Source organism: Monodon monoceros, unplaced genomic scaffold (assembly GCF_005190385.1).
Source record: "Monodon monoceros isolate NGI ecotype Baffin Bay Population unplaced genomic scaffold, NGI_Narwhal_1 Super_Scaffold_2, whole genome shotgun sequence".
NCBI classification, from domain to species: Eukaryota; Metazoa; Chordata; class Mammalia; order Artiodactyla; family Monodontidae; genus Monodon; species Monodon monoceros.
This window is the reverse complement of record NW_021703776.1, coordinates 72,934,626-72,952,213: the sequence shown is the minus strand read 5'-3', so window position 1 is coordinate 72,952,213 and position 17,588 is coordinate 72,934,626. Positions and strand designations below refer to the sequence as shown.

General features: G+C 35.8%; 1 protein-coding gene across 2 annotated transcripts in view; it reads left to right on the top strand.

Annotated features, from left to right (window-relative positions):
- ASZ1 (ankyrin repeat, SAM and basic leucine zipper domain containing 1) overlaps window positions 1-17,588 on the top strand; it is a 79,811-nt gene that overhangs the window by 50,146 nt on the left and 12,077 nt on the right. Inside the window, exons 5-9 of one of the 2 annotated variants that reach the window (XM_029233829.1) lie at window positions 10,946-11,057; window positions 11,602-11,736; window positions 13,492-13,610; window positions 15,034-15,109; window positions 16,075-16,131. In XM_029233829.1, coding sequence (XP_029089662.1) covers window positions 10,946-11,057; window positions 11,602-11,736; window positions 13,492-13,610; window positions 15,034-15,109; window positions 16,075-16,131 — 499 coding nt within the window. The remainder of the gene's footprint in view (window positions 1-10,945; window positions 11,058-11,601; window positions 11,737-13,491; window positions 13,611-15,033; window positions 15,110-16,074; window positions 16,132-17,588) is intronic. The other variant, XM_029233830.1, reaches the window with a different exon arrangement.

Here is a 17,588-nt window from a genome sequence, read left to right as displayed (position 1 = left end):
CCTAAAGAGGCAATAGGAAATAAAAAACTTCCCAGCAGGTAGAGAAAAGACTGACAACTAAAATATTTGCCTAGTACAATAAAATTGCTGACAGAAAAAGGCAAAAACCTGAATTAAAAATTAAGAGCACATGAGATCTAAATGCAGCATGAAGAAAGATCTCTTGGAACTTAAAAAAATGTGGTGTTTGAATCCAAAATTCAGGGAAGAAAAAGGAACATGGAAGATTGGTAATAATAAACACATTCTAGAAAAAAGAAATGGTTCCTAAGCTGAAAAACTCTATCAAGACTGAATGTCCAAAAAAAAAAAAAGACTGCATTTTGGAAAAGTTCCTGAACTTTAGTTTGGACTGATGGGGGTGGGGTGGGGAAAGACACTCCTAGGCATAAATTCTGGTTAAAATGTGTAAACTCTAAAAACAAAGAGGAAATTTTTACAAGTTTCCAGGGAGAAAGAATTAAGTGTTTAACAAAGGAAAGTAAAAAGATTAGAGTGACATCAGATTTCCCATGTTCACAGCTGAAACTAGAAAAAAATGAAATTATATTTTCATTTAGACAAAGGCCTGCAACCTAAAGATCTTATTCTCAACCAAGCTAAGCCTGTCAGGGTGAAAGAAAGATGGTCAAGGATATGCAGGAACTCAGAAAATACATTACCCAAGCACCCCAGCTGAGGAAAGACTAACCAAACCAAAAAGAACCAGAGACCTCATGAAGGAGGAGGGTGAAGAGAAAGCAGTGAAGAGGGATGAACTTAGATAAACGTGTATTTAATGGATTATATTAGACTGGGAATGTGAAATATCAGTGCTAAATAAGGATTCTGGAAACAGACAAGACAAAATGCAAGTAAAATTCTAATAAATATTAAATTATGCCAACAAAATCTAAGAGCAATAGTTTGCAGAGAGTTGGGGGACACCTAAGAGAAGAAAGGGAGCTAAGAGTATTCAAAAGGTCTTATCCTATTTGAGTGTAAACAGGGAGAATGTGGCATGGTGGAGGCGGAAACCGTAAGTCTCATTAGGAGAAATAGGTCTTACCTTGCTTACCTATAGGAGAGTCATATGTGTTTTGCTAAGAGCAGAGAAATGGGGTAATGTTTAATGGCATCTTTTTTTAAAAAAAAGGCAAATCAGAATCATCAGATTTTCAAGGGGAAAAATGTAGTGAATGGCAGTTTTGTTGCACCAACAAAAACAAAAGAGAAGAAATACTGTCGATTATATCAGTCATTATGCTAAATGAGAATGGACTGAATTTTTCAACTGAGATACTGACTTAAAAAACAAAAGACAGCTAAACGCTATTACAAGAAAATTTGAAGAAAAAGAGGTATGAAAAATCCCTTTACAGGGACTTCCCTGGTGGCACAGTGGTTAAGAATCCGCCTGCCAATGCAGGGAACACAGGTTTGAGCCCTGGTCCGGGAAGATCCCACATGCCGCAGAACAGCTAAGCCTGTGCACCACAACTACTGAGCCTGCACTCTAGAGCCCATGAGCCACAACTGCTGAAGCCCGTGCACCCTAGAGCCCGTGCCCCACAACAAGAGAGGCCACCACAATGAGAAGCCTGCGCACCGAAAGGAAGAGTAGCCCCCGCTCGCCACAACTAGAGAAAGCCTGCACATAGCAACGAAGACCCAATGCAGCCAAAAATAAATAAAATTTTTTTTAAAATCCCTTTACAGGTAAAGGTAAACCCATAGAAATTAGGATTATCAATATCAGATATTACTACTATTAAATGCAATACATAGAATAAAGAACTTTATACTATGAAAAAAGGCAAAATCAATGAAAATATAACAAGCACAAACCTGTACACACTAAACTACATGGCTACTAAATCCATAAATCGAAACCCATTAAAATTCTGGGAGAAGTAGATCAAAATACAATTATAGCAGGAAATTTCAACATGTATCCCTCATTAGGCAAATCTAAGGATATAGAGTAAGGATATAGATGCATTGACTAACGCAATCAGTAGACATGTGATGATGTAATAGATAAGGAGAAAACCCTGCCTGTGTTAAATGTACGCACGACACAAAACACAGAAGTAGAGCATTATACTAGTCACTGCATGGGTTGTGGGGGGTGGATATAGAGGCAGGTCAGGATCATTATCCTTGAAGAACTGATAATCTGGTTGAGAAACTAGATGAATTGAACAAATACATTTTGGCCTGAAAGGTGAACTGACAAAAATAAGTACAGAGTGCTATGAGAACATTGAGAAGAGGGGAATTGTTATCTAAGATGAGATGGGGCATCAAAAAATTGGGGGACATGTTGGCTTCTAAGATAAAACCCCAGAGGTAGATTATGAATACATGTGTTGAAGAGAAAAGTGAAAAGACATTTCAACCAGAAAGTACTCTGAAAATAGGACATTCAGAGGAGAGAGGCAAATTCATACCTGCAGATATGACTGAAGTCTCTTAATAGGATGGAGTAGGATTGCAGGTGCTAAAATGGTAGAGAGGTAGACAGAGGACTTATCATGAAGATTCTCATAGGTGTAACCTTGAAAACTTTAAACAGTGAATTGATTTGATGAGATTTACAGATGTGGAGGAAAGACTGGAGACAAGGAGGCTAGTTATGCTGTTGCATGCAGTAATCCATGTAAGAAGTGATGAGGGCTTGAACACAAGGAAGAAGGAGGAGAGTGTAAACTACAGATGCAAATGATGGGAAGGAGGTAACACTGGCAGGAGTGCTGGCTTAGACATGAAGGCACAAGGAGTCATGGATAAATTCCAGGTTTCTGGGTTGGGCCATGCTTGGACTCTGATGCTGTTCACAGAGATAGGTAATAACAGAGAGTATTGTGTGTTAGCGGGAAGATGGTGACTTAAGATTTGGGTATGTGTTGACCTTGAGTTTTGTTGGGGTACCCAGGTAGAAGTGACAGTTATCTGGAGCTCAGGAGCAAGGCCTGGGCTAGAGATAGAGACTCAGCAGCCATCAGTGTTTTAACAATAGTCATGAGAGTGGGTGAGATCATACAGGTATGGTGTTTATGTAGTGAAAAGGGAAGAGTATTGAGGATGGAAGCCTCTGAAATACATACCTTTAAGTGCTAGAAAAATAAAAGGAGTCCAAGTAACTCCTGACCTTTGCCAAAGCAGTTGTGTTTTAGAAGGAGCAGGCAGAACAAAATTGCAGTGATTTAAAGAGAGAATGGGAAGTAAAGAATTCTTTATATTAAATCTCAGGAAATAAATAAGATGGAAATTAATATTGAAAGTAAAGTTATCAGTAGCACAGAGTTACCATGTCACCTGAGTAAACCAGTTATTTTAAAGTTTCATAACTTCCCTGAAAACTTTATAAAATTGTTTATAAGAGTCTATAAGATTGTCCATTGGTGTAAGTAAGGGGTTAAAGTGCCCCAGTATTATTGTGTTACTGTTGATTTCCTCTTTTATAGCTGTTAGCAGTTGCCTTATGAGTTTATAAGAAGCTGAGTAATACACCGTCTAGGTAATCTAGACACTTCTATAGGAGTTTGCTGTTGCATTCAGTAAATTCAACTTTTCTTAGAAGTTAGAAACCAATGCAGTGTTTTTTATAACACATTTTCCAGTAGTGATCTGAAGCTTCTTAGTCAGCAAACTATACTAGTCTAGTAGTTTTATTATCTAGGATGAAATAAGCATCTCTAAGAAGCCATTTTATGTCCATGTGAATTTACAGACTGAAAATTATATCCCTGCTGGTTTCTGAGATTCTAAGAGAAATTGATACTTAGAAGAACCTCAATTTTCAGTACAATTTCAGAACAGATTTCAGTACATATTCAGGAAATTTCACTTATGATTTTCAGTAATAAGTTTCCAGCAAATGGGACACTCACACTTTCATGTTACTTTTTCTGATTAAGATGGAGGAGTGCACAGTATGAAGGTCTAGGGAAAGGTGGAGGGAATAGCACTTGCACAGTCTCGGCAAGGGGAAGAACTTGGCATTTCCAAAAAGAATAAACTGTAAGTGGCCAGAGTAGAAGCATGGAGAGCAGTTATGAGGCTGTTACAAAACTATAAATCAGAGAAATATAATGATGGTTTGAACTGCTTACAGTGGCTAACAAGGTTGTGAGAAGTGGTTAGATTCAAAATATGAGGGACTTCCCTGGAGGTCCAGCAGTTGGGACCTCACCTACCAATGCAGGGGGTGTGGGTTCGATCCCTGGTCAGGGAGCTAGGATCCCACATGCCTCGTGGCCAAAAAACCAAGGCATGAAACAGAAGCAATATTATAAAAAATTCAGTAAAGACTTTAAAAATGGTCCAGATCAAAAAAAAAAATTTTTTTTTTTAAATATGATGAAAATAGAGCCAATAGGGCCTTCTGGTGACTTCTATATGGAGAGGTGGAGAAAAGTCATGAATGGTGCTTAGTCTTAGGCCTGAGTTGTTTGGTTAATGGAAGCTTTTTGAAATAGGGAAGCTTGGAAGGAGCAGATTTGAGCTGTTGTGGGGGAGGTGGGGTGGAGGAGAAACATCAAGAAGAAGAATCAAGGGAAGAATTTGCATGATCAGTTGACTCAGACAGCTTTGTCCTATTGTATGTATTTTCCCTATTTTCTTAAGCTATCCAGAACTTCACTCTTCACTTCATAAAGATTGTCTAATGAAGCAACTGTGTAGGAGGTATTCAAGGTAGAAGAGGCAGTGCTTGACAACTACCTTAGCATATAATTTCCAATAAAAGATTGAAATTCTAATAAAAGATTGAAATTGTAATTTCTAATAAAAGATTGAAATAGAAGGAACAGATAAACGTGTAAAGCTTTTTGTGCTAAAGACATTGGTGTGAAGTGACCAGATGATATACCTCATGTTACAAACCTTACAGAGAAGTATTCTGTTTCTGTGTTGTGTATGTAATGTGAGTAGCCAAGACAAGCTACCTTAATGAGGTCAAAACAGAATTCTGAAATTATTTAATTTGTTGTTATTTTGCAAAGGTCTTTGTATATAAATCAGATATTTGAGGTGACTCAGGAAGATTGAGCCCAGAATCCCAGATCTCCTTTAAAACAGACCATGATACTAAGTTCAGCCCAAGTGGAACTAATAGAATCTTTCTGGTGTCCTTTGTAATTAGGTCCAGAAGCTGACTTCTAGGAGTAGAGGGGTTGAATCTCTAATTTTGGGAAATGATACACTAGAGGAAACTACTGTGGTCTCCCAGAACATAGTCTCTGGCTAAACTATTGGACTGGATGTCTTTCTTGATTAAAGTAAGCCTCCAAGTCAGGGTAAAATTCTTTCAGTCCTAAAGTAGAATCATAGTAGAACACATTAAGAAATAAGAGTTTTAAACTTATATTTTTACTAAATAAAGGGTAAACTTAAAAAATGTAACAATTATTTAGTATGAGCAATTTTGAGAGGATAGGGGGCTTGTTTGTGTCATTCATCACTATTTTCCCAGCACAAGCACAGTGAGGTACTCTGATATTTTTCTATGTAGATAGGTAAATTAATGAAACCTCACATTAGAAAGCATAACTTCTTTCGTGATTTTTTAAAAACACATTTCTACAGTCCACTATACCCACCACCAGTCCCTCCTATCAGAAAACTTGCACAAGCCTCTTAGATAGCCTCATCCAACAGAGGGCAGACAGCAGAAGCAAGAAGAACTACAGTCCTGCAGCCTGTGGAACAAAAACCACATTCACAGAAAGATATACAAGATGAAAAGGCAGAGGGCTGTGTACCAGATGAAGGAACAAGATAAAACCCCAGAAAAAAAAACAAATGAAGTGGAGATAGGCAACCTTCCAGAAAAAGAATTCAGAATAATGATAGAGAAGATGATCCAGGACCTCGGAAAAAGAATGGAGGCAAAGATGGAGAAAATGCAAGAAATGTTTAACGAACACCTAGAAGAATTAAAGAACAAACAAACAGAGATGAACAATAAAATAACTGAAATGAAAACTACACTAGAAGGAATCAATAGCAGAATAACTGAGGCAGAAGAACGGATAAGTGACCTGGAAGACAGAATGGTGGAATTCACTGCTGCGGAACAGAATAAAGAAAAAAGAATGAAAAGAAATGAAGACAGCCTAAGAGACCTCTGGGACAACATTAAACACAACAACATTCGCATTATAGGGGTCCCAGAAGAAGAACAGAGAGAGAAGGAACCAGAGAAAATATCTGAAGAGATTATAGTCGAAAACTTCCCTAACATGGGAAAGGAAATAGCCACCCAAGTCCAGGAAATGCAGAGAGTCCCATACAGGATAAACCCAAGGAGGAACACGTGAGACACATAGTAATCAAATTGGCAAAAATTAAAGACAAAAATATTGAAAGCAGCAAGGGAAAAATGACCAATAACATAGAAGGGAACTCCCATAAGGTTAACAGCTGATTTCTCAGCAGAAACTCTACAAGCTAGAAGGGAGAGGCATGATATACTTAAAGTGTTGAAACAGAAAAACCTACAACCAAGATTACTCTACCCAGCAAGGATCTCATTCAGATTCGATGGAGAAACCAAAAGCTTTACAGACAAGCAAAAGCTAAGAAAATTCAGCACCACCAAACCAGCTCTACAAGAAATGCTAAAGGAACTTCTCTAAGTGGGAAACACAAGAGAAGAAAAGAATCTACAAAAACAAACCCAAAACAATTAAGAAAATGGTCATAGGAACATACATATCTATAATTACCTTAAACGTGAATGGATTAATGCTCCAACTGAAAGACACAGGCTGGCTGAATGGATACAAAAACAAGACCCATATATATGCTGTCTACAAGAGACCCACTTCAGACCTAGGGACACATACAGACTGAAAGTGAGGGGATGGAAAAAGATATTCCATGCAAATGGAATCAAAAGAAAGATGGAGTAGAAATACTCATATCAGATAAAATAGACTTTAAAATAAAGAATGTTACAAGAGACAAGGAAGGACACTACATAATGATCAAGGGGTCAATCCAAGAAGAAGATATAATAATTATAAATATATATGAACCCAACATAGGAGCACTTCAATACATAAGGCAACTGATAACAGCTATAAAAGAGGAAATCAACAGTAACACAGTAATACTGGGGCACTTTAACCCCTTATTTACACCAATGGACAGATCATCCAAAATGAAAATAAATAAGGAAACAGAAGCTTTAAATGACACAACAGACCAGATAGATGTAATTGATATTTATAGGACATTCCATCCAAAAACAGCAGATTACACTTTCTTCTCAAGTGCACATGGAACATTCTCCAGGATAGATAACATCTTGGGTCACAAATCAACCCTCAGTAAATTTAAGAAAATTGAAATCATATCAAGCATCTTTTCCGACCACAACGCTATGAGATTAGAAATGAATTACAGGGAAAAAAACGTAAAACACAAAAACAGATGGAGGCTAAACAGTACATTACTAAATAACCAAGAAATCACTGAGGAAATCAAAAAATACGTAGAGACAAATGACAATGAAAACACGATGATCCAAAACCTATGGGATGCAGCAAAAGCAGTTCTAAGAGGGAAGTTTATAGCTATACAAGCCTACCTCAAGACACAAGAAAAATCTCAAATAAAAAATCTAACCTTACACCTAAAGGAACTAGAGAAAGAAGAACAAACAAAACCCAAGATTAGCAGAAGGAAGGAAATCATAAAAATCAGAGCAGAAATAAATGAAATAGAAACAAAGAAAACAATAGCAAAGATCAGTAAAACTAAAAGCTGGTTCTTTGAGAAGATAAACAAAACTGATAAACCATTAGCCAGAATCATCAAGAAAAAGAGAGAGAGGACTCAAATCAATAAAATTAGAAATGAAAAAGGAGAAGTTACAACAGACACTGCAGAAATACAAAGCATCCTAAGAGACTACTACAAGCAACTCTATGCCAATAAAATGGACAACCTGGAAGAAATGGACAAATTCTTAGAAAGGTTTATTCCAAGACTGAACCAGGAAGAAATAGAAAATATGAACAGACCAATCACAAGTAATGAAATTGAAACTGTGATTAAAAATCTTCCAACAAACAAAAGTCCAGGACCAGATGGCTTCACAGGTGAATTCTACCAGACCTTTAGAGAAGAGCTAACACCCATCCTTCTCAAACTCTTCCAAAATATAGCAGAGGGAGGAACACTCCCAAACTCATTCTATGAGGCCACCATCACCCTGATACCAAAACCAGACAAAGATACTACAAAAAAAGGAAATTACAGACCAATATCACTGATGAATATAGACAAAAATCCTCAACAAAATACTAGCAAACAGAATCCAACAACACATCAAAAGGATCATACACCATGATCAAGTGGGATTTATCACAGGGATGCAAGGATTCTTCAGTATAGCAAACCAATCAATGTGATGCACCATATTAACAAATTGAAGAATAAAAACCATATGATCACCTCAATAGATGCAGAAAAAGCTTTTGACAAAATTCAACACCCATTTATGATAAAAACTCTCCAGAAAGTGGGCATAGAGGGAACCTACCTCAATATAATAAAGGCCATATATGACAAACCCACAGCAAACATCATTCTCAGTGGTGAATAACTGAAAGCATTTCCTCTAAAATCAGGAACGAGACAAGGATGGCCATTCTCAACACTATTATTCAACATAGTTTTGGAAGTCCTAGCCACGGCAGTCAGAGAAGAGAAAGAAATAAAAGGAATCCACATTGGAAAAGAAGAAGTAAAACTGTCATTGTTTGCAGATAACATGATACTATACATAGAGAATCCTAAAGATGCCACCAGAAAACTACTAGAGCTAAAGAATGCATTTGGTAAAGTTGCAGGATACAAAATTAATACACAGAAATCTCTTGCGTTCCTATACACTAATGATGAAAAACCTGAAAGAGAAATTAAGGAAACACTCCCATTTACCATTGCAACAAAAAGAATAAAATACCTAGGAATAAACCTATCTAGGGAGACAAAAGACCTGTATGCAGAAAACTATAAGACACTGATGAAATAAATTAAAGATGATACCAACAGATGGAGAGATATACCATGTTCTTGGATTGGAAGAACCAATATTGTGAAAATGACTATACTACCCAAAGCAATCTACAGATTCAATGCAATCCCTATCAAATTACCAATGGCATTTTTTACGGAACTAGAACAAAAAATCTTAAAATTTTTATGGAGACACAAAAGACCCCAAATAGCCAAAGCAGTCTTGAGGGCAAAGAACGGAGCTGGAGGAATCAGACTCCCTAACCTCAGAATATACTACAAAGCTACAGTAATCAAGACAGTATGGTACTGGCACAAAACCAAAACATAGATCAATGGAACAAGATAGAAAGCCCAGAGATAAACCCATGCACCTATGGTCAACTAATCAATGACAAAGGAGGCAAGGATATACAATGGAGAAAAGACAGCTCTTCAATAAGTGGTGCTGGGAAAACTGGACAGCTACATGTAAAAGAATGAAATTAGAACAATTCCCTAACACTATACACAAAAATAAACTCAAAATGGATTAGAGACCTAAATGTAAGACCGGACACTATTAAACTCTTAGAGGAAAACACAGGAAGAACACTCTTTGGCATAAATCACAGCAAGATCTTTTTTGATCCACCTCCTAGAGTCATGGAAATAAAAACAAAAATAAATGGGATCTAATGAAACTTCAAAGCTTTTTCACAGCAAAGGAAACCATAAACAAGACGAAAAGACAACCCTCAGAATGGGAGAAAATATTTGCAAACGTATCAACGGACAAAGGATTAAGCTCCAAAATATATAAACAGCTCATGCAGCTCAATATTAAAAAAACAGACAACCCAATCCAAAAATGGGCAGAAGACCTAAATAGACATTTCTCCAAAGAAGACATACAGATGGCCAAGAAGCACATGAAAAGATGCTCAACATCACTAATTATTAGAGAAATGCAAATGAAAACTACAATGAGGTATCACCTCACACCAGTAAGAATGGGCATCATCAGAAAATCTACAAACAGCAAATGCTGGAGAGGTGTAGAGAAAAGGGAACCCTCTTGCACTGTTGGTGGGAATGTAAATTGATTCAGCCACTATGGAGAACAGTATGGAGGTTCCTTAAAAAACTAAAAATTGAACTACCATATGATCCAGCAATCCCACTACTGGGCATATACCCAGAGAAAAAAACATAATTCCAAAAGACACATGCACCCCAATGTTCATTGCAGCACTGTTTACAATAGCCAGGTCATGGAAGCAGCCTAAATGCCCATCAACAGACGAATGGATAAAGAAGAAGTGGTACATATATACAATGGAATATTACTGATCCATAAAAAGGAATGAAATTGGGTCATTTGTTGAGACGCGGATGGATCTAGAGACTGTCATACAGAGTGAAGTAAGTCAGAAAGAGAAGAACAAGTATCATATATTAACGCATATATGTGGAACCTAGAAAAATGGTACAGATGAACCAGTTTGCAGAGCAGAAATTGAGACACAGATGTAGAGAACAAACGTATGGACACTAAGCGGGGAAAGTGGCCGGGGGGGTGGGGTTGGTGGTGGTGGTGGAATGAATTGGGCGATTGGGATTGACATGTATACACTGATGTGTATAAAATAGATGACTAATAAGAATCTGCTGTATAAAAAAATAAAATAAAATTCAAGAATTTAAAAAAAACCCACATTTCTTCACTAGAGGGTGCTGTGTAAGCATTCAATACTTTTAAGAGTGTAATCTCCCTTATATTTACTTATTTGCTGGAAAATTGGATTTTCAGATCCTCTGATTTCTGAAAAGCTTTCATGTTTCTTTACTTTCAAAACAACACTGATGGTATTGTGTATGGTAAATTTCATGGCTTTGAAGAACTGTTAAGGGCAGCATTGACACAGTTTCTTTTTTTCCTCCTCTGTAGGAGACTTATGACTCCCATCATGTATGCTGCATGGAATGGTCACCCTCAGGTTGTTGCTCTCCTTGTTGCTCATGGAGCAGAAGTTAATACCCGGGATGAGAATGGCTATACTGTGAGAACCGATTGTACAGTGTTCCTTTTTACCTCTAGGACGTTAATATCTTATTATCAGTAGTCCACAAGGGAGGTTTTTTAAGAAGTAAAAATGATAGAAGGGCTGGGATGTAATTGCTGTTCAGTGGAGAAAAGCAACAGCTTAAAATGGGAAAAAAGAAATTATCTGCTTCTCTTGCTCCTCACCCTTGACACAAGAAATTGTAACACACAACAAAGCCTGGATTCTGGAATACAAATGGAATTCTTTTTTATAGAAAACAGTTCTGTGAATGGCAGATAAATCGTTTTATTCTATAACATCACTTGTCTGTGTAAAACATTATTTGGTCTTACAAAATCAGTGAACACTGGCAGTCTGCTTTGCAATTACAACTTTGGAAATAGGTTTACATTTTATTGTGAAATGATGAGATTGCATCATTCCATTAATTAACCATGTTCACTTTTTTATTGTGCCATAAATACTGTTGAAAAGTTTTCCCCTCTGTGTCATATACACTCCCTCTCTTTAAACAGTCTTTTTTTCCCCCTACTTACAGGCTTTAACATGGGCAGCACATCAGGGTCATAAAAATGTAGTTTTGAAGTTGCTTGAACTTGGAGCTAATAAAATGATACAAACCAAAGATGGAAAGACACCAAGTGAGATTGCAAAAAGAAATAAACATCTAGAGGTATCCTGTTATTAAACTAATTTTTCTTAGCCTATATTATTGTTTGTAAAACTTTTGTTTTGTTAGAACTCACTACTAAAATAATAGTATATCTGGCTATTATTAAATGTTTCAATGTGTAATTTTCTTCCAGCCAGGTAATGAAAACTTTATATTACTAGAGTATTTATCTTTCACTAAATAAGAGGAATTTATAATGTGGTAATTTAAAAACTATATAAAGGGATAATAAAGTCTTATCTAGCCCTAGAAATAAAATTGTAATAGACTTTAAATGTTTATTTAAACATTTCCAACTGGTTCATATTTTCAAAAATTAATTAGTGTATTGACAGTAAAATTTCAAAATTTGCACATGTAATTAAACTATTGTTTTAAAATTTTAATTAATACATATTAAACAATTTAAAAATTAAATCCTTTAAGCTACATTTACCTCTGTACATTTGACAAGGTATGTAATAAATTGATAACATGCTTGGGTATATGATTTACAATCATTCAGATCTTAAAGTCAGTAATAAATATTTGCCATACATTAAATTATTGATATAAACTTTTGGTCTGAATATTAAAGCCTTCAGCCAAAGGTGTGTAATTTCTAAGCAAGGATCAAATACAGTACAACTGTAAATCTAAGTTATATAGTTCAAGATCTTCTAAAACTGAGTTTCTGAATTTGAAAACTTGTAACATTCCAAAGGTTCCATCATATAATACTCAGACCATGCCAGTTTTGTTGCATGTAAAATAACTTCCTCTATTTTTTTATTATTATTTTTTTTGGCAGTACGCGGGCCTCTCACTGTTGTGGCCTCTCCCGTTGTGGAGCACAGGCTCCAGACGCGCAGGCTCAGCGGCCATGGCTCACGGGCCCAGCCGCTCCACGGCATGTGGGATCCTCCCGGACCGGGGCACGAACCCGTGTCCCCTGCATCGGCAGGTGGACTCTCAACCACTGTGCCACCAGGGAAGCCCCACTTCCTCTATTTTTAAGCAGCCTATAAACATGCCTATCATTTTATAACTCAGATCTACATTTCCAAAATTATTCTAGTGTAAATGCTAATCACTGAAGCCCTGTGAAACTTTAAAAAGAAATTAAGTTTTTCTACTAAGCTTTGGAAATTTGAAAACTTTTAATTAATATACTGCATCATTAAATTTAGGGTAGATGACAGTGAATTTGACATACTAAGAAATTTATGAACATCAAAGATTATTTTGAGTCATAAAGTGTTTCTTGAAGTGAGATTTGATTTTGTATCTTGGCTGATTATATGACTTAAACTTGGCTTGCTAAAAAGTTAGAACTAAGAAGTTTGAAAACTAAGAAATTTCACATCTCTTTAAGGTGTACAGTTGAGATTTGTGTACCTTAGTCGTGCTTCTTACTCTCTCTCTATTTAAAAATGTATTTAGGGCTTCCCTGGTGCCGCAGTGGTTGACAGTCCGCCTGCCGATGCAGGGGACACAGGTTCGTGCCCCGGTCTGGGAAGATCCCAAATACCGCGGAGCGGCTGGGCCCGTGAGCCATGGCCACTGAGCCTGCGTGTCCGGAGCCTGTGCTCCGCAACGGGAGAGGCCACAACAGTGAGAGGCCTGCGTACCGCAAAAGAAAAAAAAAATGTATTTAAAATACTTAGTCTTTCTGATTCACTTACCAAAATGGAATTTTTAGTTTTGTTTTATATCTTATTGAAAATATTATATTAATTACTATCTTGCTTTAATTTTTACTGTAACTTTTTTCAGATCTTCAACTTTCTTTCCTTGACTTTAAATCCTTGGGGAGGAAAGCTTCAACAGCTAACTAAAGAAGAGACTATTTGTAAACTATTGAGAACAGATTCTGATAAAGATCACATATTTAGGTAACATAGCATGTTTCTGTTCAACACAATACCTATAAATGAGTAAAAATTGTGCATGTTTTTTATTACTTACAGTAAATGTGATGACTTATTTAAAATATATATTTTAAACTTTTACAAGCATTTAAAAATATTACTTAGAAATGTCTGAATTTTAAGTGCTTTCTTCTCCAGAATTTTAGAAAAATTTGATATACATGTACTAACAGTAATGAGAATAATTTTTTACTTTAAATAAAATATCAACAATAGTTTTTTTCTAAAAGGTTCTAAGATTATATTTTTGTTAGTGTTCAAACTAGATTGCATCTTGCTCTCTAATTCTTTATAGCAGATTTCTGATTTTATAAGCTAAAAATAAAAATACGTTTTTTCCCCTGAACACAGCTGTTCAGTACATGGCCACAGCATTATCCTCTACTTACCTACATTTAAAATAGTTAGTAAATTTTTACTTCCTACAATTAAAGAGATTTTCACTTACAGACCGCTCACAAGGAATACAGCTGACCCTTGAACAATTCCGGGGGTTAGGGGCGCTGACCCTGCCCTTGGAGAATCTGTATCCAAGGTTCCTCCATCTCTGCAGTTCCACATCTGTGGATTCAACTAACCACGATTGTGTAGTACTATAGTATTTACTATTGAAAAAACTCCATGTGTAAGTGGATCTGCACAGTTCAAACTGTGTTGTTCAGGGGTCAATTGTATAAATATTGGCAAATATTTTCCTTCTTAGGAAAAATGAGCTTCATTTTACTATCACCATTTTCTCTGTTTACTTAAATCTTCACTCAGGAAACCTTTCTTATTCCTTTGTATAACATAGGTCTAGTGGGTAAATTTGCAAATATAGGCATACCTCAGAGATATTGGGGTTCAGTTCCAGACCACCACAATAAAGCAAATATCACAATAAAGTGAGTTACGCAAATTTAAAAGTTATGTTTACACAATACTGTAGTCTATTAAGTGTGCGATAGCATTCTGTCTACAAAAACAATGTACATATATTAATTAAAAATTACTTTATTGCTAAAAAATGGTAACCATCATCTGAGCCTTCAGCAAGTTGTAATAGCAACATCAAGAATCACCATAACAAATATAATAATGGAAAAAGTTTGAAATATTTCAAGAATTACCGAACTGTGACACAGACACACAAAGTGAGCAGATACTGTTGGAGAAATGACACCAATAGACTTAGTTGACATAGGGTTGTCACAAACCTTCAATTTGTAAAAAACAATGTCTGCAGATAAAGCAATAAAGCAAAGCACAGTAAAACGACATATGCCTGTATATTCTACATAGACTCATTCTTACTCATTCTCATTCTCTCTCTGCATCATAAATATATATTTATTATTTGTGCACTGATAGTCTGTTCTGAAATTGACATTGCTATAAATATGTATAGTTCATATACAGCATTTGGAGATCTGGAAATATTTTTACATGGTCTTGGACTTGAACATATGACAGATTTACTGAAGGTAAGATTTTGTTTAAGCTATGGTGAGTTATGTGTGCATGTTTATTTGTTGGTTAACATAACATTAAATATTAATTCATAAGCATGCTTATGAAGGGGTGACAGATGTACTTTTCTCCATAATTTGTAGTATTGATACATCCCATTTTAAAATTATAAGCATTGTGAAAACTTATTATTATAGAAATTTACATAAATTAGAATCTGGCTTTTACCCACTGCCCAAAGCATCACAGAACTCCTTGTACATCTAAGCCCTTAGTCTGTTTTTGCAGTTGCTGATCTTTTTGTATAGAATATTAGAAGCATGATTTTAAACCAAACAAACCAGGTATCAGATTCTTGCTCTAATGATTATTAACTGAAATATGTTACTTAAATCTCCTTTTTTTTTCATAAGGATGGTAATACCTAGTGTAGGATTGTCATAAATATTAAATTAGATCATATGTGAAGCACTGTTGTAGGTATTTTAGGCATGCATTATGGGATTTGAGCAGATGACAGTTATCAGCCATTTAGCTGATACTGCAGCAGTAAAGCACTATTTAAGACAGGCTCTCCTTAAGAATATGCACATTCATTTAGGCAGTTTAGAATTGGGTTTCATTGTACAATCTTGAAACTTCCTATTTGAGAAATATTCAGTAAAACCAAATTTTATTAATATTATACAATTATAAATTTTAAAAATTCATAAAACAATTTCTGTCAAATTTTATAGAGCTGTTTTCTTTTTATGTAAGCAAATATAAGTTGTAATACTTTTTTCTGAATCTAGGAAACTAGTTATGTTTATATTTTTTTTAGTAATTATACATATTATTATACTCATTACTATCTACCCAGTAGTTGAAAGTTTTTAGGCGGGTAGCATATAACTGACTAACTTATATGTACAGTTGCCTACTTCCCCTTCTACTATTTCATTTATATAGAAAGGTGGCATTTTTTTCTTTTCTACAGGAAAGGGACATAACTTTAAGACATCTTTTTACCATGACGAAAGATGAGTTTACAAAGGTTAGTATCAATTTCAAAAACTCCAGACAGTATCTTTCATATTTTTAATAGTTTGAATCCTTTTATTTTCTATTTAAAAAATCCTACGGCTATAGACTGTGAGTGATCTTTTGCTAGGTTCCTCATTAGATATGATTATGGATAACCATATCTAAAATCTTCCATTCCAATATTAAGTTGCCTTAGGAATATTTAAAGACTTACTTAAAAGCTTTTGCACAGCAAAGGAGACCATAAACAAGATGAAAAGACAACCCTCAGAATGGGAGAAAATATTTGCAAATGAAGCCGCTGACCAAGGATTAATCTCCAAAATTTACAAGCAGCTCATGCAGCTCAATATGAAAAAAACAAACCAATCCAAAAATGGGCAGAAGACCTAAATAGACATTTCTCCAAAGAAGATATACAGAGTGCCAACAAACACATGAAAGAATGCTCAGCATCACTAATCATTAGAGAAATGCAAATCAAAACTACAATGACATATCAGCTCACACCAATCAGAATGGCCATCATCAAAAAATCTATAAACAATAAATGCTGGAGAGGGTGTGGAGAAAAGGGAACCCTCTTGCACTGTTGGTGGGAATGTAAATTGATATAGCCACTATGGAGAACAGTATGGAGGTTCCTTAAAAAACTAAAAATACGACCCAGCAATCCCACTACTGGGCATATACCCTGAGAAAACCATAATTCAAAAAATGTCATGTACCAAAATGTTCATTGCAGCTCTATCTACAATAGCCAGGAGATGGAAGCAACCTAAGTGTCCATCATCAGATGAATGGATAAAGAAGATGTAGCACATATATACAATGGAATATTACTCAGCCATAAAAAGAAATGAAATTGAGTTATTTGTGGTGAGGTGGATGGACCTAGAGTCTGTCATACAGAGTGAAGTAAGTCAGAAAGAGAAAAACAAATACCATATGCTAACACATATATATGGAATCTAAAAAAAAAAATGGTTATGAAGAACCTAGGGGCAGGGTGGGAATAAAGACACAGACCTACTAGAGAATGGACTTGAGGACATGGGGAGGGGGAAGGGTAAGCTGGGACAAAGTGAGAGAGTGGCATGGACATACATACACTACCAGATGTAAAATAGATAGCTAGTGGGAAGCAGCCACATAGCACAAGATCAGCTCAGTGCTTTGTGACCACCTAGAGGGTTGGGATAGGGAGGGTGGGAGGGAGGGAGACCCAAGAGGGAAGAGATATGGGGACATATGTATATGTACAACTGATTCACTTTGTTATAAAGCAGAAACTAGCACACCATTGTAAAGCAATTATACTCCAATAAAGATGTTAAAAAAAAAAAAAAAGACTTAGAGTTGTTTTTTTTTCATTCAGATTAGTTATGACATCTCAACTAAAACTGATGGTTTATTTCTAAACATGAAATAGATCTGTAAAACAGTATAAAACAGGTTACTTAGAAA